This window comes from Hippoglossus stenolepis, chromosome 9, assembly GCF_022539355.2.
Source record: "Hippoglossus stenolepis isolate QCI-W04-F060 chromosome 9, HSTE1.2, whole genome shotgun sequence".
NCBI classification, from domain to species: Eukaryota; Metazoa; Chordata; class Actinopteri; order Pleuronectiformes; family Pleuronectidae; genus Hippoglossus; species Hippoglossus stenolepis.
Window position 1 is genome coordinate 11,944,734 of NC_061491.1, and position 26,817 is coordinate 11,971,550.

At 41.7% G+C, this 26,817-nt stretch overlaps 2 protein-coding genes across 2 annotated transcripts; both read right to left on the reverse strand.

Annotated features, from left to right (window-relative positions):
• Positions 1-394: 394 nt before the first annotated feature.
• fam219ab (family with sequence similarity 219 member Ab) lies at positions 395-9,056 on the reverse strand. Its single transcript, XM_035165981.1, has 6 exons — positions 8,735-9,056; positions 7,243-7,342; positions 5,537-5,642; positions 4,529-4,609; positions 4,372-4,426; positions 395-2,093 (listed from the first exon to the last, which is right to left on the reverse strand). The coding sequence occupies exons 1-6, from the start codon at positions 8,810-8,812 to the stop codon at positions 1,935-1,937; spliced, it is 579 nt and encodes a 192-aa protein (XP_035021872.1). The 5' UTR covers positions 8,813-9,056; the 3' UTR covers positions 395-1,934.
• A 14,184-nt stretch (positions 9,057-23,240) lies between these two features.
• ela3l (elastase 3 like) lies at positions 23,241-26,330 on the reverse strand. Its single transcript, XM_035166193.2, has 8 exons — positions 26,204-26,330; positions 25,872-25,960; positions 25,556-25,653; positions 25,174-25,302; positions 24,486-24,622; positions 23,973-24,118; positions 23,539-23,691; positions 23,241-23,296 (listed from the first exon to the last, which is right to left on the reverse strand). Exons 1-8 carry the CDS (start codon positions 26,241-26,243, stop codon positions 23,279-23,281), a joined length of 810 nt encoding a protein of 269 aa, XP_035022084.2. The 5' UTR covers positions 26,244-26,330; the 3' UTR covers positions 23,241-23,278.
• Between the last annotated feature and the right edge of the window lie 487 nt (positions 26,331-26,817).

A 26,817-nucleotide genomic window follows, 5' to 3' on the forward strand; every position in this document is an offset into this window, starting at 1 on the left:
TGCAGGAGGCGGAGTCTAATGTTACCTGCTCACAGTGGATACTTTCCCCTCTTGTTATTGATTACTTTTAAAAACATTTTGAACATGTAACTCTGCATTGTAAAAATGTCACTGAGAAGGGAGTACAGATATTTGCTGATATATGCGGTGGAGTAAAATTATAAATAAATCTACTCAAGTAAAGTACAGATATATGTCTTTTGTGCTATTGATTAAATTATATAACTGTTAATGCTAAATCTATATTGAAACTAAAACCCCTCAACCACCACATCTTCTACCCGTCCTCTCCTGCTACCCTTTAAGTACAGTAGCAGAGTAAATGTAATTCACTACATCCCACCACTGTATAGTGCAAAGAAGGTGTTACAGAAACGGTGAGGACGAAAGCGAGTGCTCTATCAGCTCTGTGTTTATTTGTTTTCATACACTGCACATAACAATAACATTGTTAAATACTGTAATGGAAATGTCAGAGTACAAGAAAATCATTAAAAAAAAGGAAAACCAAAGAAAAACAATTATCACTCATGTCAAAATGTAAAAAAGCACAACTTCATAGATTGCAAATGTTCTTCAAATAATTGAAATGATAAAGATGGGAATGAATGCGCGTCGTTTGAACTTCTCTGTACTTAAGGCATACTCTAATTGCAAATAATCAACTGATTTAAGGGACAGAGAGGGTCATATGAAGGATATTAGTGCTCAAAATCAAGTCCAAAGAGGCAAATAGATGCCATCTCCCTCTTTATTTTGGTGCTTTATGTCTGTATGCATGCACATGTGTCAGTGCATGTGTGTGTGTGTGTGTGGAGAGAATAAATCTCTGCATCTGAACCTGTGTGCTCCCTTTATGACCTGTAGCTAGATAGAAATATGGGGAGGAGTCCCTTTGGCCTTGATAACATGGGAAGCATCATGTGAACGTCATGTGCTAGAGGGTCGGTGCGACGATAAGTAATCTTCCCTTTTGACACAGTTCATTTCAGATAAGACACTGTCACCGCTCTGCAGGAAAGACCACAGATATGGGCCCAAAAATAAAAATCAAAACTGTGCAAATTCAAACCAATGCAAACCGAGCCTGTGCCTCAACAGTAGCACGTGAGAAATGGTTCAAAAATCATGTGCAACGAGGTACTTGCTTATTATTTTCAATTACTTCCGTGAGGTGTTCTTCATGCAATTTGTTCCTCAGCCATTTACTGTACGTTTACATGTTCATCCCTCAACTCTGGAACACAACATCTCAAGTCAGTCGGGCAAAGAAAGCAAAACATTGTGAAGAAACAAGTGTTACAGTGCAATGACCTGGCCTGTGCTACATTACAACCCTGTACAGTACAATGAATACAGTTTCCTCTATCGGGGGACCAAGACCGCAGTCCACCCTTCTCAAATATCTCCACAGCAACACGTACAATCATACTGAACCTGCAGGTTTAAAAAAGTAAGCATTTAAATTAAAAAATTAAAAAAAATAAACTAGAAAAATGCAACCAAGAAGTCAGGCAAGCAGAACTGTTGAGTTAGGAGTCATGATAATGTCTCATATTCTTCAAGGAAATTGAAATAACTTTTACAGCATCAATTAACCCTTTGTTTTCTGTCAGTGTGTTAAGTTACGTCAGGTTCTTCCAAACAGAAGTGCACGTCCTACCATAGGAGGAAACCACCGCTTTTAAATACATAGTCAAAATGTTAACATATGTTCCTTCTCCTAAAATGTAAACCAATGTTTCTATATATTAACTGTATTATTTGTCATTGTCATTATCATCATAGCACTTTACTCTCGTTACAATATTCTACCAATGCTTCACTGTCGCTGCTGTGGTGGCAAAGTAAACTCACAGCAGATGAAGATCCGGGGGTTATGTTTTGTGGAACGGGGTCGGGAGGGTGGGGGCAGAAGGTCAGAGGGGGCGGGGTTACTGTATTTGACAGGTGGTGGAGGAGGTTGCCTGGCAACACATGCAGGTGGGGTTGACTGATTTGGGCGGAATCAGATCCAGGTCCTCGTCGTCTGGGATCTCGTCGAGGCGGTAACCGTCTTTCAGCAGCTGGATGTTCAGATCCTGGTTGATTTGCTGGAGGAGGGAGGAGGGAGGGGGGAGAGAAGAGGTTACAGCAATGTCTGCCGACCCCTGGGCCGGGCTAGAGAGCATTTGTACCTGGATCGTTGGCTTTGTACAGTAAAGTTTGGGAGGTAGTCATGTTAGCACATATTGCCCAATGTAAAGAGCCAAAGAGACGGTGCATACTATTTCTAATGTGGTGCATTAGTCGTGGGAGACGAGAGGATCCATACAACTCTTATGTCTGTATGGCAAACAGTTTCAAAAGGCAGAGGGGGAGAAAATGAGCCTGCTGATTGCGATGAGATGCATCATGTGAGTAAAAAGGGCTCATTTACCAAGTGAAAAAAGAACCAACCTGGTGATGACAGCATAAATGTAACTGTTGTCAGATTAAGACAAAGTACTGTGTAAAAATATTAAAACTCTCAGGAACTTTCCCAGATGGCTGTGAGGAGGATCACTTGGATCTTTGTCCTGAACATGATGACAACTACTCGGTCCGAGTGTGATATTTTTTTCACACAAAGGTTTTGCATGCAAAACTGAAGCAATGTCTTCATTTAAAATTCTAGCATCACTCCTTATATGTACTAACTGAAATATCTGCAATATCAACTTCATAATCACCCCAGTATCTCTCACCCCAACCGAGGTCACATGAAGCCTGGTGTAATGTGTGAAGACCAGTTATCCTTCTCAGACCCTGTTGCATCTGTCTGTGGCTCTGAATCAGACCTTACCTGACTCAGAGTCCCACTCGACTGTTGGTACAGCCCCTGGTTATCGCTCGCCCCTCTAGCAGGCCTCCCATCATGCACAGTCAAACCCTTATACATGTGGTCCAGAATGCAGCAGCATGTCTCGTCCATCATCCTCAAAGGGCACGTGTCATTCCGCTGCTCATCGACCTCCACTGGCTACACATCGCCGCCCAAATCTAATTCAAGTCATTACAGCTTCCCTAGTACACAGCGTCTTCTGTGTCTGCACCCGTCTACAGGGACTCAATCATATGGGCTTATGCGTCTTCTCGGCCACTGCGGTCCTCCAGGGAATGTCGTCTGACACTGCCATCCCTACACACAAGGCAATCTCAGCTCAGCTGTTCCCGTTTGTGGTTCCCTGATGGTGGAACGAACTTACACACGCTATCAGGGCAGAGCCGTCCCTCTCTATCTTCACAAGCCTGCAGGAGACTCATCTCTTCTGAGAGCAGCTCCTCTCCTGACACCTCTAACACGCCTGACTCGCACTTACTGTGCACATTCGCTGATCCTCTTTACCTGATCTCCTACACTTTGTCCTATTGAACAGATTTAGAAGTCAGTGTTTACCCCCAGGTCTCCTGTTGTACTGAAGCGTGAGTCTAGTTCCTCAGTTAGAAGTCACTTTGGATTAAAGCGTCTGCTAAATGTAGATAAACTGTGCAAACAACAACCACAATTCCCTGCAGGAAAAAACTCAAAACTTGCTGTAGTTAGCTTCTACTAAAAAGAGGAGAGAACGGATAAAGTAGCTTACATTTACTGCATATTAGATCATTAAAATGAGATAATGGGCAGCTGTGGCTCAGAAGGTAGAGCGGGTCGTCCATTAATCAGAAGGTAAGTGGTTTGATCCCAGTCTCCCCCATTCTGCGTGCCAAAGTGCCCTTGGGCAAGATTCTGAACCCCAAATTCCCAATGACGGCTGTGCCAGTGGCGTGTGACTGATGTGTGCTGCATATAGATGCACTTTATGAATGCGTGTGAGAATGTGTCAATGGCGAAACTGTTAAGAGCTTTGAGTGGTCATCAAGACTAGAAGAGCGCTTTATAAATACAGACCATTTACAAAATGGTGGCATTAAGATATGAACACTTGTCGGTTTGTAAACATGACTTTCAACACATCCTCAAGCCTGGACATGTAATTGACAGGAAACTGATGCAGAGGCTGAGAATGAGAATTCCTCCCGAGAGTAAAATATGACGGCCTGTCTGTTATTTGCACTTATATTTGCAGACGTTTTGAAAACAGGATTTGCAGGAGCAGTCAGCCAAAGATGACATTTCAGTTGTTTCCTGCGTTGTGTCTCATACATATATTTCTGTGCATGTGCATCTTCAGCATAACTGTGCACTTGCACAAGCCCAAAGAATTAACATGGATGAGCAGGATGGATGAAAATGGGCTCGCTCCAAGACTGGATTATAAAATCCTGACTCTTGGCTACTCGGTAGTCGTAGAGAATGGAGGGAGGGAGTGGAGGGAGGGAGTGATGGAGACAGTTAATGTGAGCACTCACCTCAGCAGAGGAGTATCCCGACGATGAGTATCTAGACATGTCAAAATCATCATCGCTGCAAAGGAAAAACACACGTTGGTTGATTGTGTTTGTGTTCATGTGGCTCCTTAACAAAACACATGGAGACCAGGAGCAGTATGTTTGTGTGGGGGTTCACCTGTCTGTGTCTAGGGCCACCAGGGGCTTCTCGTCTGGGCTCTGGTCTAAAGAGGAATAGCCTTTATTGGGCACTACCAACCTGGGGGGGGGGACAGAGAGAAAGAGAGGAAGGGAAGGATAGAGGAGAATCAGAGTGGGGGAGGATCAGAGGAGCAGAGATAGGGTGTGAGAGACGAAGAGGCGAATGAGGGAACATCACAACGAGGTGAGTAAAAATCGACAGAGATGTTGAGAGAAAAGCGAGACGAGCCCGAGACGACATCAAACCTGAAGTGAAGCGTGAAAGAGTCTAATTCTTTGGACAAATCCCTGAATCAATAAAAGAGTTATTTCTTTGGAGGCCGAGTGACAAAGACAAGTAATGGACTGGAGAACAAAATCCATTTATTCAAGGCCGTTAAAAATGTAAATACCCAGAAGGGTCATTTTGAACGACCATCACGGTGCTGATGTGGTGAGCAGTGTCGCCGCACAGCCAGAGGGTCTTTCTGTGTGGTGTTTGCATGTTTCCCTGTGTCTGGTGGGTTTTCTCCAGATACTCCGACTTCCTCCCACAGTCCAAAGACATGCAGATGGGCTCAGGTTAATTGAAGACACTAGTGTCCTTCATATGTGGCCAACAACAGGGAAAAGTCTGTTGCCCTATGTGTCCCAGACCACCTCTGAATGTAGTTTGAGTGATCAGGACGCATTGGGTGGGTTTAGACCTTTATTTAGCTTTGACCACTTGTGACCAGATGACTCAGGATGGATGTTAATCCCAGGTCTCAACAAGGTCTAAATTGGCTGAAGGTTAATGCCAGAGTGAATGGTTGTTTGTCTGTGTATGCTGGCCCTGCGATATGCTGGCAACTTGTCCAGGGTTTACGCCGCCTCTCGCCCAATTTCAGACCGTCACAAAGCTGAAATCCATTTTGATTACTGATCTCTATCTCTCAGACAGACGCCGTCTTTCGACTCCTCTCATTTTCACCATTAACCGAGGACCAGAGCGATCGTCTCTTACCGTGTTCTGGCCATGACGTTGTTCTTCTTGGGCTGCTGGTTCACTGGACTTCCTACAGTGTTGGCGTTCTTCAACGAACCCTTCCTGGCCAGCTCTCTCTGTTTCTCTGCACAAAACACACACACACAAAGGAACACACACATCAGAGCCACTTCACATGACACATGAATAAGGTTGAAATATTGTTCTGGCTTCTGCAATTTTACTCATAAAAAAATTCATAAAAAACTTAGGGATTTTAAGAATCTGAATTATGGCTTTGCAGAGGGACATATAATGCAAGACATATTTTCTCAACTTACTGCAGCATGTAATTCTGTCACGCTGTAAAACGCCGTGGAAGTCTTCTTAGGTCGTAACATTTACAAGAGGAGACGTCAGTGTAATTTAAGGAGACACTAATCAGGAGGTGTGAGGATCAGAGAACAGAACTGGGTTTGTTTCTACTTCAAATCAATTTTTACTTTGAGGACATGACATCAGGGCCGATCCGTTTCTGTTTGTTCTAAACAGCGGGCTGCGTCTGAGGTGATTCAAACCCTGAGAACGACAGAATCCTATTGTGACATCAAACGCTCTCACCTCCCCTCTCTCATTTGTTTGATTCTCATCAGTGATCAGATCACAAGTGCCTACATTAATGCTATTAGTGGAGTCTGAGCCAGTGATGAAATATATGAAGTATCTTTTTTATCTCGATAAAATATAATGCTTTAGAAAAAGGAATTTGATTTACATTTTCCACCAGTTAATTGCTTTAAACTTTTAACCCATGAAGCTTGTTAAAAGGCCATCAAATGCAAATTCACATCTCAAGGTCACAAAGGCAAAGTGACTCATGTCATAATAACGCAATTAAAGCAATATGCTCAGAGTCTGTTTTAAAGATAATACATTTTATCACAGTGTTTACATGTCATAAAAAGACGATGAACAACCAGTAAGATAAAACAACAAAACAATATGAATTACCACTGTAGTCATCATTATGGTTTTACTTTCCATATGAAATATGGGTCATAATTCCACAGTGGCTGACGTACTGCACATGACAGACATTTCTGTCACTGAACACTTTACTCAGTTTTAATATTGTTGCTTCTTAAAGGCTTTGTCGAAGAAAGTTTGACATCAGGAGTAAAAGAAAACCAAAGAAGCACTGCTGAGAGACTCTGGACTCTGTCCAAGGTGCTGAAATGAAGCTTGAAGGACTAAAGCTTTTCAAAAACCAGACAGACAGGTTTCCAAATATAAAACAGGCCTAAGTGACTCATACTTTTCCAATAAGACAAACACTAACAAGGATAAGAGCGGAAAGCATTAGTCTATCAGTCGGTTGGTTGTTAACAAACAGTAATTAATGTTAACTTTGATAATTGGGTCGTTGTTTTAGCCAAACATTTGCTTGTTCCCGCTGAAATGGGAGGATTAATTACATTTTCTGTTTATTATCAGTATTTTGTTGTATGGGACTGAGAATTTGAAGGCAAAATAAATTGATGATGAAATAATATAATAAATTATGTAATTTACAATTATTAAGCCTCAACACACATTCTCAATTAGCAGTGTGATAGACAGGTTTTAGAAAGGTTGCTCCCCTTAAGTATCACGTCTGCACATATTATAATACATGGATTTTAAATTGAAACGCTTCCTGCCTCCCACGTGCAGACCCCTGGTCAACAAATACTGCAGCATCTCACCTATTTTCATCTGCAGGGGTGAGGGCTTGTAGTTTATGGTGACGGGCTCCCCCTCTCTGGTGTCCGAGTCCGCCTCTGATGCCGTGGACGAGGCTGGGTCCTAGAGAGAGGAACGGGAAGACGGCACGGAGAGAGAGATGAGCACAAAATGTGCATCACTGAATTGAATGAATAATTAATGTATATTTTGTAATGCACAATAGACCCTCCCTCTACTCCCAGACAATGTGAATAAACAGTTCATAAATACGTAAGACATGTGAGGGAGAGTCGCTCTCTGTCGACGGTAGAAAACATTTTGTGGGGGGAAAAAATGATACACCTCTGTCAGACATTTTCTTTGGTTTTAAAACTATAAACATTGATCCTCCTCTCTGTTTATGCTAGACACTGTTTATGAATGTTGTAAATATTGTTGTTGTGTTGATGTGCTCTGTGACACGTGGCACTGTGCATCCTGGGAGAGGATTCCCTCTCTTATGACTCTATCTCAGGTTTCCACATTTGTACATTCGATTTTTTCCCCCAGTTAAGGTACATTTTTTGGTAGTTTTTCCGTACTCTAGTCCAGGGTTAAGGTCAGAGGATGTTGCACCTCATTCAGCCTGATAAGGCAAATTGTGATTAGTGAATATGGGCTATAGAAATATTATTTGATTGATTGATTGGTTGACTTTTGCGGAGTTAATAACCCAAATATTTTTCAGAAAGCAAGGTTTGGCGGTTTTATGTTGCCTTCCACTGTTGAGGTAAAAAACTGAGATGGTGAAATGATTTGAACAAATTTTAAGTGGATGCTAAACTTGATTTGTTATCCTTGTATCCCAATTCAAAAGTCACTGTTATAAAATATATGTCCACTGGGCAAAGTTGAGGAGACCAGTGGTCACACAAGGCGCAGGGGGTGATGGGAGGTATGAGGAGACAGCAGGTCAGACTGTTGTGGGTTCAGTCTGGTTACAGCTGCGGGCAGCAGAGGCCGCCCTGCAGGCTGCCGTCACCAGGGCCCCGCCACGGGCCATCTCATTCACACTGATTCGTTTTATACACAACACAACACGGTGGTTCGGTGTTAAATACGAGCCCGTCAGAGTTCGGGAGCCGCTCAGTGATCGTGATAAGGCCGCGGAAGTTGCTGCATGGATGCTGAGGATGTGGATGTTTTCAGACATGACGGATGCTGCTCACTACGCAGCTCACCGGATGCTGCTGACACACAGCAACAGAACCCTGGTGCACGAGCAGATGAACCACCTCACGCACTGTCATCTTTAACACTTTATGTCTGTTAGAGGAACGACTTGATGTTCCGTCAGACAATATAACGCGTGGCAGGTAATTTGTTGGCATCCCGGAGCACATCGTATACGCACGACTGGTCCTTATATACACAAAGCATCCAGGAGTAAATCACGTCATTTTAAATAAGAAAACGATTCCTGATCACCGATCGATCCTCTCCATCACATCACAGCCGACAAATGGGACTTACCAGCGGCTGCATCTCCGCCTGCATCTCCGCCTCCTGCACGGCGCTCGGCACTTGGAATCTGTCTATTTCTTCCATCATGTTGGAAACACTCCTCTTTTCCTTCCTCCCTCTCTTCTTCCTCTTCTTCCTCTTCTTCCTCTTCTTCTTCTTCTTCTGGAGTGTAAATCTCAGTAAGTATCGTTTCGCCGGGATCGTGATGTGATCTCAGATTTGTTCCAGTTCCTGTGGTTCTCCGGCGGCGAGCTTCATCCCAGCAGCAGCAGTATGTCAGCGGTGGTGTGACCAGCTGGGTGACGGTGGCTCCACCACCCACTTCCGGGTGGGGTATCCCAAGCTGAGGGCCGAGGACCCGGAAGGGGCCTTCTGAAGAGGAGCCAGGTCCCAGCAGAGTAAACACTTGATGTTAGAATCACTACATGATGCACTTTGTTCTGATGTTTACATCTGCTGTAGAATATAACTCTAGTATCAGGGAAGTGAATGAATAAAGTCAGTGGGTGTTTCACCTTGTTCATTATTTAAGAGAACTAGTAATAATAATAATGAATCTTCTTAGGTTAGCTTATTATTATTTTATTAAACATTTCTGTAAATAAGGTGAGGTGTCCTTAGACGGGATTAAAAGCAGATAAAGCCAGCTCAGTTAACGTTATTAGGAAGGATTATTAGGTTAAGGTAAGTGAAGTTAAGTTGATTAGTATTATTGAGTTAATCCCCAATTACAGCTTGAACAGCTAACTTGTGTTTACTTTTACTACTAAACAGGAATCTTTTCAAAAGTAATTGGGGACCGGCAGCTGCCAGTGGCTCAATGTTTTGTTCTTTGCTTGTTTGTTTGTTTTGTCATCTATGATTATTATGTATATACTGTATCAGCCAAACAACCAGTCACATCCTCTCTCACTGTTCACTCTCCCTTTGCTCTTCACATCTGAAAAAGAACTCAGAGTCTGAGCTTATGCTCCTTGATTCAGTAAAATCTACTATTAAGCGTTTTAAAATGTGAAATATAGAATGTTTATGGCAATGCAGGTCTTTGTCAGTTTTCTAATACAAATGCTCCAAATATTAGTTTAACATAGTCGGCTATACAAATGATTTATAGAGTAACATTACATTGAATGTGTTTTCTTGGTTTTCTACTTTTCCTAATTTGCGGTGATTTAAGCTGATTTCATTACTTTGTAAATAAACAGGAACATGCTGGTACATATTGTAAAATTACAGCAGGAACCACAGCGCTCTCACTGTCAGATACTGTAATTCAATATACAGTCATATAAATAAATTACAGTGGATGCACTGTAAAAAGAGAAAATCAGCACATATGCTTTTACTTCTAAGGAGCAGCACACTGTCTCCTGAATACAAGTTGAGTTACAGGGAAAAAACAAATAATATAAATACAAATATAGATAAATATATATTATATTATTTTATATATAATAAAATTAGGTGTTATTCATCTCCATTGTTATATCATCGAAAACAAAATAAATATTTTAAAGAAGGCAAGTGAAAACACACAATATTTCCTTAATACAGAAATACCAGAAGCTGACGGTTCAACAACTCATCAGTCAGAAAGTCAATTAGCACTACAGCCTCCACAATGGAATTTCAATTAAAACTGATTAAATGACTCTTACAACTCAGAGCTAATTCATTACAGCAGCAGCAAGTCTCTGTTGATCAGGGACAAAACATGTCAGGAGAAAAAATGTTTGATTTGTGACCTGTGGTGTGTGATAATGAATAAGTTAATACATTTATTTTACATTCCAGTAGAGTACAACTGAGGCTGAACATTCTTTATGACTTCAATGACTTTGAAATACACTTACACAATAATTGTGTTTCAGTACAGTTTTGATATTTGAAGTTACTTAGTTAGGCACATTTCCACTTCTCTATTCTTCACATTTCAACTCAACAACATTATTTTTAATAGACTGCATCTATCTGGCATGTGGTTACTTTTACAGATTCAAATTTCTCACAAAACCACACGATCATCGAATTAAATATGACACTGTGTTATAGATTAAACTACCCAACAATTAAACTCAATTTACAACAACAAAATGTCTCCAAATGTCTCCATTCATTTAATATTAAACTGTACACAGCACTACTCATTGTGTCATTTTAAATGCAGAACCTGTGGAATAACAACCTCAAGAGACTCTTGCATTACATTGAAAAAGAAGTTGGACAAATAAATAAGTAAAAACAAAATAAAATAAAATAAGTCTGAATGAATTTGAACATATAACTCAGTAATACAATCTTAATGAACTTGTATTGAATGTAACTTTAGTAAGTATTTTATTTTAATGCTTATTTATACATCTACTCCGCTACATTTGTAGAAAGACATAGAAAAGTAAAGTTAGAAAAAGCTTCACTTGGTCCAACTCTAACATCAAAATGCTGCTTGTACATTCATGCAATGGTAAGAGCCCTGTTACTTATATATTATCTTTACTAAAATAATTCTGATGGCAGGAACTCTGCTAAAAGTACTAAAAGTACTTTTACTTTCGACTTTTGACGTACATTTTACTAACAATTCTGTACTTTTCTGAATGCAAGAGTTTAAAGTTTTAATTAGGAGCATTTTTACAATGTACTGTTAAGTAATTATTTCTTCCACCACTAAAATGTAGCATTGTTGATTTTCTGCCTCTGTCAACAAAAACCAACAATATAAACTGAACTCAAACTCTTATCTGTCTCCACCCCACAAAACAATTATATCTATTACCCATTGAGTCAATCTATAAATTAATTATAAAACCAATTAAACCTCCATTCTTCCCCAGGCTGTACAGCTGTCAGATGACCTTTTGGCAAAAACAATGAGCAGTTGCTGCCATCATACCATTTTAACAGACACTGAATTAAAAGAACAAAATTAGCATCATGGAACACACTTATTTATATATAAAAGAAAATAGCATAACCCCTGGTAAATGTCACCCTGCCAGAAACACATCCGCGGCTGTATGACTTGTCATGGACACGTCTGACTGCACATTGTCCCTACCTGGACATTCCAGCAGAGAGCAGCATTAGCACGCTCTGCTGCACAATAATGGAGAGGGCACGTGGCGGCAGTGGGCCTCTGCTGCAGCCGTCACCAGGCGGCTCGAACAGGAGGCTGCTGCACATGGAGACAATGATCCAGCAGGTGGCAGTCTGATTCCACACAAGAGGAGTAACACGGGGTGGAGGGAGGATGAGTGACATTGAAGTGTGTGCAGGGTCAAATAGGTTACAGAGTTTCAGTATTTAAAATGCAAGCAGTGTGAGGTCCATTCTTCTGGTAATGCACGTGCAATAGATAGGACTACAGCTGCGTATATGGAGGTCAACTTATTTAAGTTGGGATAATGTGAGACGCTGATGCTTTTTTAAGAGGCATTAGATTGCTAAAAAAAAAGAAAGGAAAGAAAGATATTATAGATGAAAGAATTTCAATTTCTCACACTCGCCTATTCCTTTACATCACACACACACATCATTTTTCTTTCTGCCATGTCCTGTTCACTGATGTTTTTCCCATAACCATCATTTCAGCTTGTTTCATGCTATAATTAGACCTCTATGATGGCAGAATAAACATTCATACTGACTAGATTATACCCAATGATTTCAATATCAGCGCTGCACTGTTGTCAAAATGGATTTAATGATTGTGTGTCTCTGTGTGTGTAATTGTGATGATTGTTAGTGACTCTATAGGGGTCCTGGCATGAAGATCTGATTAAGTGTGATTAGAAATTTTGTCATTAATCTTTCATATACAAGGACATTGAAATAGCAACACACACACACACACACACACACACACACACACACACACACACACACACACACACACACACACACACACACACACACACACACACACACACACACACACATGTCCCATCCCTGCACATTTTACATCAAGGAAAGACACTGTCCCTATACTGCATGAATTCATATTTAATCACAGCCTCAAAATAAAAGTTGTGTTCATAGATTCTCTCACACACGCACGCACCCTTGACATGCTTTATTTGGAAATTCTAAACTGAATTATAGATTACATAAGATTCAAATGTATTAAAAAAACAATCCCACACATATACATGTAGTGGCCAAAACATAGATTAACATTTGATCCCCCACACTCACACACACTCACACAGACAAACACACACAAACACCAACATCACTCAGTCTGGCCTGACGTGGGTTACGCAACCTTTCCATTGGTGCAGATGGAGCTGCAGATTACTGGCCTTTCATATGTTCATTAGTAATCTCTCTGTCTGTAATATTTGTACAGATCATTATGTAACACCATATTGAGTTCAGTGACCCTGTTCCATCTCAGTTACCATTGAACGACCGGGGAAATTGTTTTGCTGCATACGCTGGGATGGAGGGATGGAACAACTCATGATGAGTGCAGCAACCGTGTCTAATTCTCGACTGGAGGAAGTCACAGTAAACATCGTCCAAAAGAACGACTGCACTCTCTGCTGAGGCGGAGGGATCGATAGGAGAGTGTTGGGCAGGAGAGGCGACGTGTGACCAGATGGATCAATTAATAAACTTATTTAGCTGCATGTCTTGAATGGAGGATCGTTATTTTTGTTTGTAAGATCACTGCAGTGTTTTATTAACTATTTGAGTCAGAGCGTACTGACCTTCACATCCAACACAGGCTCTGGCTCTGGAACTGGTGTGGCTCAGTGGGAACAGAGAAACAAATAAGAGGAAGACAGCCAAAGAGAGGAACTGGCAGGCAGATAAATAGAAGGGAAGTAGATAAACACTAGACAGCTGTAGAGCCTTTCTGACAAGCAGTTTCATCTCAAAAGCCAATCACCAAAGGCCCAAACCATCTGCCTCGTACATGTGCTACAAACCACATTTTTACACGTATGCATACATGTCTTATGCACTGCTGCTGTCACACATACACTCACTGGCTGTGCAGCTGTATTATCACCACTATAAACAAATAACATAGACACAGTTCTTCATTTTATCTCGTAATGTGTGTGGTAAATCCACTGCTCGGGCAAACATGTTGGTACCACCTCTTTAATTTGATTCAGTTTTATTTATACAGCGCCAACTCACAAGATAAGTTATCTCAGGGCACTTTACATAGTAAGGTCGAGACCTTCATAGAGAAACAGTTCCTACAGTGCAGCACTTAGCAACTGCGGAGAGAGAAAAGTCCCTTTTAAGGTGGAGAAGCCTCGAGCAGAATCAAACTCAATGTGGACGGCTTTCTGCTTCGACTGGTTGGGCTGAATGGGGGCAGATGGGGGAGAGAGAAGAGGTGCGTGAAAAATATTTAAGCTCTGTCAGTCAGGTTGTTATATTAAAAATAATAATAGTCATACTTATAGATATAAGGATGCTATTAATGATAGCAGCACCAGTTAATAATAATAGCAACAATACTACTACTACTACTACTACTACTACTACTAATAATAATAATAATAATAATAATAATAATAATAATAATAATAATAATAATAATAATAATAACAAAAGAGTAATGTGCAAAATAGAAGAACTACTCCTTCTTATTAAAGTTGCATGTTTTTTCATGTTGTAGCTGGACAAGGTGGAAATGCTCTTTTTTTCTTCCTGGTGGTTTAATTTCTGCATAATTTCTCCTATTTATTTTATTTTATATGATATGATATATGATAATCTTGTACCTTTTATACATGGTCAAATCTGTATAGTATAGACTCTATATAGGTGTCAGGTAATATAGCGGATTAGCAATATAGCATGAAACGGAAATGCTCAAGCACAAGTATCAAATGTACAACACCAGCAGTGCCATTCTTTCTTTATGTGTGTTAAAGTGTGTCAAATCAATTAAAGTCTATAATTAAGATGCTGCTTGTCACTCAAAGAAAATAACAGCAGCAGTTCACCCCCCTAGTTCCTCCTTTGGACGGTGTTTGGCAGATAAAGATTAGACAGTCAGAGTTGACTACAACAGGATGTGGGTCACAGTAGGGGTCAATATGTTCCAAATTGATTACTTCAGTGCAGGCAGCTGATGCCAACTGTTATTTATATTCATGCTCTTTTGTTTAGAGAATATTGAAGCATGTTAATTCACATAGTCACCAAAGAGTATATACTGTATAAATGGATTTATAAAAAAATTCAAAGGATAAAAGCAGCAAAGGAGCTGCACCTTAACTGGGACTTAACATGTCAATAAAATATCAAACTCCTCTCATCAATGGATTTTATTTTGACAGATCAATCAAATCCACAGTTCTGACCCCCAGTGCATTTCCCAGAAATGTCACATCAATTGAAGCAGAACACAAAGTGCTACGAGCAAAATTAAATCAACATATTCTTATTTCATCGGACGAAAAGAAACTAATACCTGAGATTAGATTACAGCTGAAAAAACAAACAAACAAATTAAGGGACATTTTTAAAGCCCTTTCACAATAAAATATGTTTACAAGACAAAAACACATATGCTGCTGTTTTTATTCCCATGATGTGGAGATGAGGTAATGATTGACTCACTATTTCGTCAGTCTGGTTCCTATCATCTCTTTTAAACCCTTCAAACAATCTTGATATCCCACAGATACTAGCTGCAGTACATTCATGGCAATGAATAAAATGTTCACTTGTACCTGTTTGACTGTGTGTTTCCAGTCATTTCTGGTGAAAGCTGTCAATAAATACACTATTTGATCTCTAGAGTAGTTCACAGACTGAAAGAGAGGCACGTCGGGACACAAGGTAACATTTACGCTGTTACTTTTAATCCCGTGGGAGTCGGTGGAAGCAGAGACGTCAAATAGGAAGACTGTCAAATAGTGGCCGCGAGCTCCAGTTTCTGTAAACAACACATCAAAGTGGTTCTTCCCCTGCACTTTATCATCCCCCCAAATATCTGCCCTTTATCGCACCCACACTTCCTCCGGCAGCATCTCTCTCCTCCCTGCATCGCTCAGGCAAACAACAAGATGCTCTTAAGCGACACAGGTACATGTTGTCTCCTCTGACACCTCATTGTGACTCAGTCGACCCTGTCGCTCCAGACGCTTCCATTCCAATTCAGCGTGTTTTTTTGCTCTTTCTCCTCCACATCCTTTCAGCTGTCTCACATGACGGGATGAAAAAGTAAGGAGCAGAGGAGGAGATCATAGTCTGTCTGTGTGGAGCAAAGCAAAGAGACTGACAGATGGACAGTCCCAGAGACGCTCAGCGGAGATAAGAGGATTGGCTGTGCTTGTTGTTGCTATTGGTCTTGCCACAACTCTTCACGCAGTTAGCTTAGCCTGAGCTCCTCTGACGTTCACAGACGGCACGGGGCTGATGGTGGAGAGATATGAGCATCGTGTGAGACAAAAGAAAGCACTGAGCAAAAATAAGGACAAGCGTTTGAAGAGCTTGTCACATTCTGCCGCTCAGTATTTGAACTGTGGCAGGTCCACAAAGCTTTTTTGCTTATTTCGTCTCCATCTCCACGATCAGGCTGCCGTCAGCATGTACTTCTGCTCCTTCCTCTGCTGCGGCCTTGCTGTGAAAACCGGCATTTTGTCCGGGTGTGAAGGCACCTTGCAGGCCTTGTAGAGGATGACGAAGAGGATGAGGATGAGGACGCCCACCGCCACGTTGCAAACAATGGCCACGATGGCCCACACGGACAGGCCCATCCTTACATCGTGATCCATGGTCGACTGGACAGCTGCCTCACCGCCGTCACTTCAGAGGCTCTGCAGCTGGCTCCACGCTGGATGCACCATTTCTCTCTGAAAGAAAATGAAATTTCACTTCAACATTGAATTTCCAGGCGCACGCTCACACACCCCGTACACAACAGTTTGTCATACTTGGCCATGCTTAACCTGCCTGTCACGTGGGCCTGCTGAGTCCTCCGATGAGGTCAGCTCAGTAAAGATTACTTTCCCTCTGACGAGCTAGTCACTGGGCCAAGATGGCCTTATCCCTGCTGATGCTAAATATGGAGGAACCTGCGTGCTGCCTGTCCAAGCACCTGTTCGAGTGCTTTTTATTCTCAAGTACAATTTTAGTGTGAAATACAGAGCATTTTAAAGGTCTTTAATAAAGTTCTAATAATGCACAAGAGACATGTCAGATTGATGCAAAGAAAAATCCATTGTCGGGACTTTGTTAATAATCTAGGGATGATAGCAGAGTATTACAGGAGGAGCAAGTTGCTTTGGGCTGCAGCCGCGTGTTGAAGCGTCTTTTCTCTTCTTCCTGGTTCCTTTACACTGGCAGAGAGCGATGAAGTTATTAAACTGATAAAGAAGGTGCAAGCGAGCACTTTTCCCTCACTGAATTATTTTTGAATGAATTTCAGCGGTAAAGTGTTTTTAGGAGGAACATGTGGGAATATAGTTGACAGTTTTGTGGCTGATGTTAAATGGGTCGCTGAGGTGTACTGGTGTGTGCGAGCGAGAGGGACTGACAGAGACCGAGAGGGAGCGAGAAGGAGGTAGAGAGTCTCAGTTCAAGCATGAGATAGAGTGTGAATATTTTCCCTCTCAGAGTATAACAGATAAAAACTTGAGCTCATCTCTTCACTTCTATGCCCCTCTCCCTTCACTCTAATGCATTTCTAATGAAACCACATATTTCCTCTCTCTCTCTCTCCGACTGAGGGATATACTGCCACAGTCCAAACCTGCTGTTGAGAACTCATTTCAAAGTTATCCTTCCCCTTTATAAGCATTTTATGACCAAGCAAAATAAAGATGGATAGCTCGGAGTCAGAGAGGATGACAGTGATGCATTTGATGTGCTCTCCAACTCGTGATGGACCAGATGGGTCCGTCTCAGGAAGCCTCTGGCGTCACTGTGGGGAAAAATTATCCTCATAATCACTAACTGGGATTACTGTCAATAAAACTACCCTCACAGATTTGCTGAATATTTCCAGACCACGTTATACATTTCACGTTATATGAAATGTAGCGTATCCAGTTTACAATTTCAATTAGAGCAAAAGTGAGGAATGTGTAAGCTATTAAATGACAGAGAGATGTGATAGAGGGAAGAGAATGCATGTGTGTGTGAGTGTGTGCGCTGGAGAGTGTCGGAAATCAAATGAGTGTGAGCAATGTAGTGGAAAAGAGGACTGTTTGCGTGCTCATATTGATTTCACACAATCAGTGGTGCATATAACAAGAAAACACACAACCGTCACACTAGCTTTTCATTATTGGCAATTATAGGACATTTTCATAACGTATACTCATCAAAGTAGATGATTGTGGTTCATGTCTTATTAACAACAAGAATAATTTGTTCTTGTTTGCGATATGAAGGCATTTCCTCTGAACACTGTGCTAAGTACGTTTCAATTGGGAGCACACTAGAGGAAAATGAACGTATTCAAAATTCAAACTTTTCTTTTGTGCATTTCAAGTCTGGCAAAGTTTACAAGGCGTCACTGCTATTGACAAGTAAAGCATTTCTCGTGAGTGTGAATTCAGTTGAAGGAATCAGATGTTTAAATGAGTGTGTTTTGGTAGATTCAGTGATTCAAAGGTCAGAACAGCACATGGCCGACACAACACACAAACACACACTGAAACACACATTGCACCCATTGACTGTCTGTGTGTGACTGCAGATAAGTGCAGTGTATCTGTTACGCAATAACTGTGGTTGTAATGAGATACAGTTGAACAACATGTGATCTGGGCGGTTTTGTTTAATTCTATTATTTAACTGTTGTCTTGCTCAATGTGAAGCCCTTTGTAACTGTTATATTATACTTTAGGTCTGAATCTGGAATTATGCATCACTAAAATGCAGCGTGAACATGGAGCTTGCATTCCTGCGATTTCATGAATGGTGTCTTTGGCCCATATAAAAGGCCTTTTGTGTACACATGGAAACAATCTAATGTTTGTTTGTATGCAAATACTGCCGTGTACCAGAAAGTGCTCTCTTTCACAGGGGTGGGCATTTGGGCACTGCATGAGAGTGCAGCAACACGCGTCTCACAGAGCCTGCAGTCGGTGACCACATGGAAAACAGGCGAAGACTTGTGCATAATGCATCACCTCGCAGTGCACTCGTCAGAAAAAGCCCCTTTGACACCGCGTGTGAAACTGCCTTCCGTCCTCTACAGCTCATTTGACTGTCCGACCACAACTTCAGCATGAGCTGCAGGATCAACAGGGCTGAGTGCAAACAATAGCAATATAACAAAGGTTCAATACTATAGATTGGTTTTGCATTAAGCATTGCGTTTAATATTGATCAGATTTGATAAATGTTTTGTTGTAAAGCACGTGTTTGTCATCCTCTGCTCATGAAGAAGAGTTTAACAACACAACATTCACTTTAAACTTTTAAATGACAATGTGACATTTATCGTGAATATTATCGATATTGAATGATATGAAAACTTTGATCTTGACCATATCGTTCAGCATGTAAATTTAGTCCTATTCCAAACTATACGCCTGATACACAGAGAATGATAGGGTAGGTTTGTCCAAGTTACGTTTAGTCTTTACACTTAAACACAAAGTACATAAACATCTTATAAACATCACTCTACCTGGTTCTTCTTTGTGCCCATGCGTCTGGATCCTCGGCGCCTCAGCTGCGTAACGCGTCCAGATACACGCGAGCACTTCTCTCCAGCAACTTCACCAAACCGTTAGTGAAGCGGGAACTTTACCCTGGAAGTAGGTCACCAGACTCCAACCGAGGAAAGGCGGCTCAGCAGCACCCACGGGCGGTCAGAGACTGGAGGAGTCCCGGTGTCCGCAGCCAGGCGCAGGGGAGAAGCTGCTGCCAGGGACGGCTGCTCATCATCCCCATTCCCCGGTCTGTACTATACTCCTTCCCCCCACCCACCTTCCACACCCGTCCCTCCCTTTCCGTCCCCCAGTCTGTTACCACTGAGCTATACAAAGACTATCTTATTGGAACATCCCATCAACGGCCTTTCCTCTCAGCTCAGAGAAGATCCATTAGTTAGGACTTTTATTTTACGCAGCACTAAAGTTCACATGCAAGAGCCCCAACAGTCCAAAGTGCGGACCAGCAAGGTATTAATCAGCCTGGGAAAGAAAGACATGATGAAGAAGAGAATGAAAGCAAGGATACACACGATACACTGTAGGGAACACTGATAACTGCTGATAGAAATGTGATCTTTCTTTATTCCTCGGGGAATATTTGGGATTCAGCTACGGAGGCACTTTCTGTATACTTGAAACAACCACTCTTTAATTTGTCCATCGTTAAAATTGTTATTGCACTGCATTTATTTTCTCTATCTGTGTCTGTAGAGCACTTTGTAAACACGTTTATTTTTTGCAATGGATTTTGTGAAGCACTTTGTAACCTTGTTTAGATAAGTGCTATACAAATAAAGTTATTGTTATTGTTATTGTTAGTGTTAATATTATTATTATACACTGAGTTCAGTGAGGGTGAGGTAGGTAGTCACGTTTCGAAGTTCAGCGACCTCTACCGGGCTTGTAAATAATGGCAACCTCAGGTGTAACGTCATCACATCACCTGTGACCTTTTGGACCAATCAAAATGCGATGCGCCCGGACGCGTCCAGGGAGGAGGCGTGGCTAATTCATACCCCTGAGCATTGCGGACCTGGTGAGTTTGAGCGTTTCCACGTGTTTTGTTTACTCTCGGTGCAGTAATCCCGCTGTTCGTCACGTGCATCTCATTCAGTTCATGTGGCAGCTTCAGATAAAGTTGAAAGTGCCACTGAAGGCGCCTGGTTTTAGCAGCAAGGTGCTAATGTTAGCTCACATGCTAACGCTCCAGCGAGCTAGTCCAGGCTCTACGTGATTTGGTGTCAGTATCAGTTTGTCCAGCTATAGCACGCAATGTTTTGTCATGGCTGATATAGTTGCAACAACTCGCCCCAAGCTAAGCAGCATAAAAATAAGTAATTCAAATTTATTTTAAAAGCTGTACCATTCTCACACTGAAATATAGAGATTGAATAATGTCTGTAACATCTGCCTGACTCAAAGCAGGCCCATGCTTTATGTGTAAACAAACTCAATAACTGTTATCTGCTAAATATTACTTAAAGAATAAATTCTATTGTAAAACCTTACATATTTTCAGTTTACTTTGCTTATTGAAAAAAAGCTAAAGTTAAATCGGGACATTTGTAACATTTCACAACCATCCCAGATCCATGCTGCAACTTTCTCAGGGTTCGGGTCTATTGCAACATCTGACTTCTTCCATTCAAATAAATACTATGAATCATATGTCAGATGTAATTATCTTTCAACAGTGTGGTTGATTAGCAGAAAGATGCAAGTTGAATATATACAAAAATTGGTTGGTCTATGGTCCAAACATTGTTGCAACTATCCCCATTTCCCCCCTGCATGTGAAAATTTTTTTTAGAGTAAAATGTTAAAAAAAGCTTAATGCAGCAGTCAATCAAATGCAGAAAGACTTAAAAACGACACAGTATTTAGGTGTATTTTGGTCTTGAAGTTGCAAAGCACTTTCTCTCTTGCTTACTACTCCTAAAACAAGTTCCACAGAGCTGAATAGCAGCTGCACAAACTTTGCACTTGTTGCCTCCTTTTTTTTTTTCCTCATTGTTATTCAGCGCAGCAGGAAGGGGGTCCATGGGGGGAGTCTGAGCTCTCTCTCTCTCTCTCTCTTTCTCTCTCTGTCTCCCTCTCTTTGTGTATGTGTATGTGAGCGTGTGATGGGAGCGGGGTGTACCCTGACCCACAGGGTTCAGGCAGAGACAAAGCATTCTTTCAGGGCCTCGCTCTCACCCTCACCAACAGCTCCAGACAAAAGTTTTTGCAGAGGATCAGATCCAGAGAGCAGCAGTTGAATCAAAGTGCTGCCTGTACACCGGAGCACATGTTAGCAATGAGTGAAGAACTGCATCCTTTAGATTAGATGGGATTGTAGTGACGTGCAAGTATCAATAACTTGTTATAAGTATCAGTAACTTTATAAATGCAGTAAGAATTATCTACAAATTTACCCAAACTTGATAAATATTAAAATTGTTACATCTCAACCACTTTTTAATCAATAAGTCTTTGTAATGTCAGAATTTAAGTTATTGCATTAGTCTTATTTTTAGAAATTAAAACATTTGGTCAGTATAATGATTTATCTACCAGGTAGAACATTGTTTTATTCTTTTCTAACAGTTGGGGTGATATCAAGACACACCCAGCCACAAAATATTTAATTATGTTTTTAATGTAGTTATTTTTAAATTAAATTCTGATGAGTTACTGCACTCAATGAGACTTTTTCCAGTGTGAAATTATCAGTGCAGTGTGTGGAAAAACACAGCTTAAGTGCGGGGTAGGTTTATTTTTACGGATGCAGTTCAAAGTAGACAGTCAATACTCATGGATCCCTTCACTTTTTGCCACAATCAGACTGAATTAGTCCGAGAGCAGCATGAGAGCTTAGACGGGAGAGTTATCACTGATCACAGGCGGATTCTCCTGAGGAAGCTTCTTCAGATGTGTGATTCATCATATCAGAGAACTGCATTCAAGTATTGACGTGCAGACACAGTGAAACTCCCTGCCTCTCTTCTCTTAATATACTGTGTACACACACACACACACACACACACACACACACACACACACACACACACACACACACACACACACACACACACACACACACAGTCATTATTTGCTCCTGCAGGACGTGTCATGTCTGATCAGAAAGAAGACCCCCACACACCTCCATTCCCCTGTCAAAACATATCTGTGTGTGTGTGAGACTTGCAAATGTGAGACAGACAAAAGAGTAAAGAATGAGACATAAAAGAAAGAAGTCGGAGCCAATTTAATTCCTCTCTTAATTTGTCCTTCTCCACTCTCTGATCCTCATCAAATAAAAAGACCCAAGTGTTAATCTTAACTTTGCTATTCTGGCCGCTGCCTCCTTCTGATATCATGAGGAAAGAGAAGCCCCAGATGAGAAATATGGGTTTTTGTTGAGAGGACATGAAGACAAACTGGGCCAGTTTCAAGCAGGAATATTAGATTCATATTTTATGTCAAGGAGCGCGCACACACACACACACACACACACACACACACACACACACACACACACACACACGATTCACTCTAATCATCCTCTATGCAACTGAATCGCCTGCTTGTTTTATGTGGGCTATTTGCAGTGAATCACATCTATTCGCTGGAGTTTGCACTGTGTCCCTTTCTCCGAGAGCTGTCACAACCAATCCCCGATCATGAGTGTATGAGGACACCTGCTGGACACTTGTTTACATTGTATTTATTTCCAGAGAACCTCCAAAGATGAGGGCAGAGTCAGGGTTTGTCATGTGATTAAAAAAAAATAAAGGCCCATTGTTCAGTTACAGTGCATCTGGATGTAGTTAATCACATGTGGGTTTGCTGTGACCTGGTGGGTTTTGAGACACACAATACAAATACAGTTTTCTGGGTCTTATTTTTTATTGAAACTTAATCTTCTTTAGTTGTTCATCATAACCTGAGAAGACAAAGATTGAGTCATTCTTTGAAAAAAAAACGGGGAACGGCATTAAGACAATGGGAAGTGTTCATTCAGAACAGAGCTTGTGTGTGTGTGTGTGTGTGTGTGTGTGTGTGTGTGTGTGTGTGTGTGTGTGTGTGTGTGTGTGTGTGTGTGTGTGTGTGTGTGTGTGTGTGTGTGTGTGTGTGTGTGTGTGTGTGTGTGTGTGTGTGTGTGTGTGTGTGTCTTTCTTTTTTCACCTTGTCGATCCAGTCGTTGAAGGCAGAGACGCGGGTGAAGACAGTGGGTTTCTTCACGTAGTTGCAGCCAAGGCCGGAGACGAAGCTGGCAATGCCGTGGACCTCCCAGGCTCCCTGGCTGTTCTTGCAGTTAAGGGGGCCGCCAGAGTCTCCCTGGACATGGAGAGAGGGGAGGAGAGCTTGTGTTTTATTCATTTGGTGGAGGTACTTGGAGACTGGTAGGTGCAACTCTGAGAAGCAATGTTTGCTCAAGTATAATTGGAACAGAAGGAAAAATCCCCCTCCCATCTTCATTTGAACAAACTCACTACCTTTTTTATAGACATTTTCTTGAGTGGCATCATTGAGGGTAATATTGCCATTCAATTAAAAAACAACTTGAACTTCATTATTCTTTGCTCAATCACATTAAAACAAGTGAAAAACAAGCTTACGTTGCATCCACCCACGATTCCATCCCCGCCGGCACACACCATGCTGGTCCTGACAGCAATACCCCACCAGTCAGGCTTGGAGCAGGTGGCATGATCAGCCACAGGCATCAGAGCCTGCTGCAGCTTATCAGCGATGGGGCCTCCAGCTAAAACACACAGGCAGAGTCTATTACCATCCACATACACTAGCCGTCTGTCAAATCTGCTTTATAGCATTTCCCCGAGCCCTAAATTTTCAATTTAGAAGTAACCCCCCCACCTTCCTGGGGAAAAAAAGTTTTGTGCGAAAATGACATGAATGTGATTTTCATCCCAAACTTTGGAGGTTTCCCTGGGTAACTCCGATCACACCGACACTCGCGCTGGTTATAAGTCCAAAAACATCACGCTGGCACACAAGTATAAAACTCTTGAGGACACTAGTATAAAGACATTTCCGAGATGGTAAGCTGAGAGAAAATGCAATGACAGGCACATAAACACAGCAACAGCCCTCCACAAGCAACGACTTACTGTACAGCCTGCCCCATCCGGTGATGTAGCAGGGGTACAGGTTGGAGAGAAGAGCGCCAGCAGCAGGGATGCATGCCAGCTGCACCTGGTTACTCAAAGTCACAGGCTCTGACAGCTTGATCAGAGCAATGTCGTTTCTGAAAGGAAGACAAACAGAAAGAAAATTCATTTATTTATTCATTCATTCAACCTTTAACTCTGAGGTATATTGAGGCAGACACATACATGTAAAACACAAATGATAAACAGTGAAGCAAGAGCAAAAGTAAAAGCCTTGGGAATAAATACAGTTCATACAATACAATTTAAAGCAAACGCATGAGGGCAACCTGTACTGTTGCATCCATATCTGCACATACAAATAAATCAACATAAAGGAACATCTTATCTCTCTAGGTTTCCACTGTTGGAAAAATGTGTCCAACTGGTTATTTAAAGGTGAAAAATGTCATAGCATAAAAAAAAAGCTCCACTCTTATCTTTATTTATGTTGTAGAGGAATTTGAGATGAATGAAGATGGAGAACTTGTGTCACAAGCAGGAGCTGGACTGAAGTGAATGAATTGAGTCTGAGCCTCAGTGCACTTTGTCACCTCGACACAGACCGTGTGAGATTATGATGGACTGTGTGTTACGGCAGGAGACCCAGCCGTGCTCTCTGTGCTGTACACGCCGGTGCTTGTCTTACCCGAAGGCCACGAAGATGGAGTTCCATTTCTCATGGACAATCATCTTCTCGGGCAGGATGGCCTTGGAGCCAGGCTCCTCCTCGACCAGGTTGTGTTTGCCCACAAACACCCTGTAGGAGAGCTTGGTGCTGCAGGACAGAGCAGAGTGTTGAGGACCGAGTTAAACCAGACTGAAGATGAATGATTTGATGATTTCAAATAGTTTTTTTGGAGTGGGACTTTTCTAACCTTCCTTTTGTCAAGGATTATGAAGAATTCAGAGAATAAGGTTAGTAGTGTGGTGCAGAATAGGTGCAATATAGTCACAATGGGATATTTCTGTATGTAATGTGTAATCGTTGTTTTTGTCTTTGTGTGTTTATGTTCCTCGGCTGCTCGTACTTGATGCAGTGGGCAGCAGTCATGACCCAGTTGGCAGCAATCAGAGATCCCCCACAAGTGTGCCTCCATTCACCGTCCCTCTCATACTGCAGCGAGATCTGGAGACGACAAAGGAGACAGTTAGAAGCAGGTATGTAGACGCAGAGATCTGTCATAATTTGCTGATTTAATTTTTAAAAAACACCATTTAAATATTTATAGATTTTAATAACCACTGGGTCTAACATCTTATAACCAGATGCTGGACCCTCCAGGCTTACCAGTAAATATATTTTAAAAAAGGACCATTGACAGATGTGTGGGTATATTAGCTTACCTGCCAGGGCCAGCTGTGGGGCTTGGCATCGACTCCATTGACCACACGGGAATTCATCGGCTCAATGGGTGGGGTGCCGCACCCAAGGGCTGCACGAGGAGGAGACCGTGGACATGTGTGGGACATGAGAGAGGAGAAAGAGAACAATGTAATTATTTCATACTCCTACATCAGGCACAAACCACATCATTTCCCTTTTCAGTACAGAATTGCAGAATATTGAGAACTGAGCTCCCTGTGTGTTGAGATTTGTGCACGCACACTCGCTCGCACAAATTCCAGAAACGCAGAAACAATTACACACAGACTTGGAGAATGCCAGATGTTCTTACCGCTAGCAATGAGCACTGAGGCCAGCACAATGGGGATCATGTTGATTGATGCTTCTGCCGAGGGACAGCAGGACACACACTCGCTTTTAAACTTTCCACCACAGGCAACGCCCGCTCCAAATGGAGGAAAACACTTTACTATTGGTTTATTCATGGTTTCCAGTGGATGAAAGTGGACCAATGGGGGCGAAGGTCAGTACTGGAGTCAAACAGGTGCATTTTTGGGGACATTTCCCATGAACACCATGTGCCGGGACAATGCATGCCCCACTTCCATGTTTTGCACATTTGTTTTTAACATCTTTCAGGTGTATACATACAGAGCATGTGTGTTTTTATGCAGAATGCAGGAGGCAAATCATACATATGCTGCATTTGAATAACTTACCTTTACTCCTCTTCATGACAGTCTCTTCCCTGAAACCTGGGATTAACTGCTTGCATAACAGCATGGGAAGCCAACATCTGGATTACTGGCACTGACCTGTTCACTCCTTAATATAAAACCAAAATCAAACTAAGAGGCATTACGATGATGAATATCCAGGACAATGAGAAACAGATGGTGTCATCGGTGCAGATTATATTGACAGGAACACCATCCTCTTTTTGGC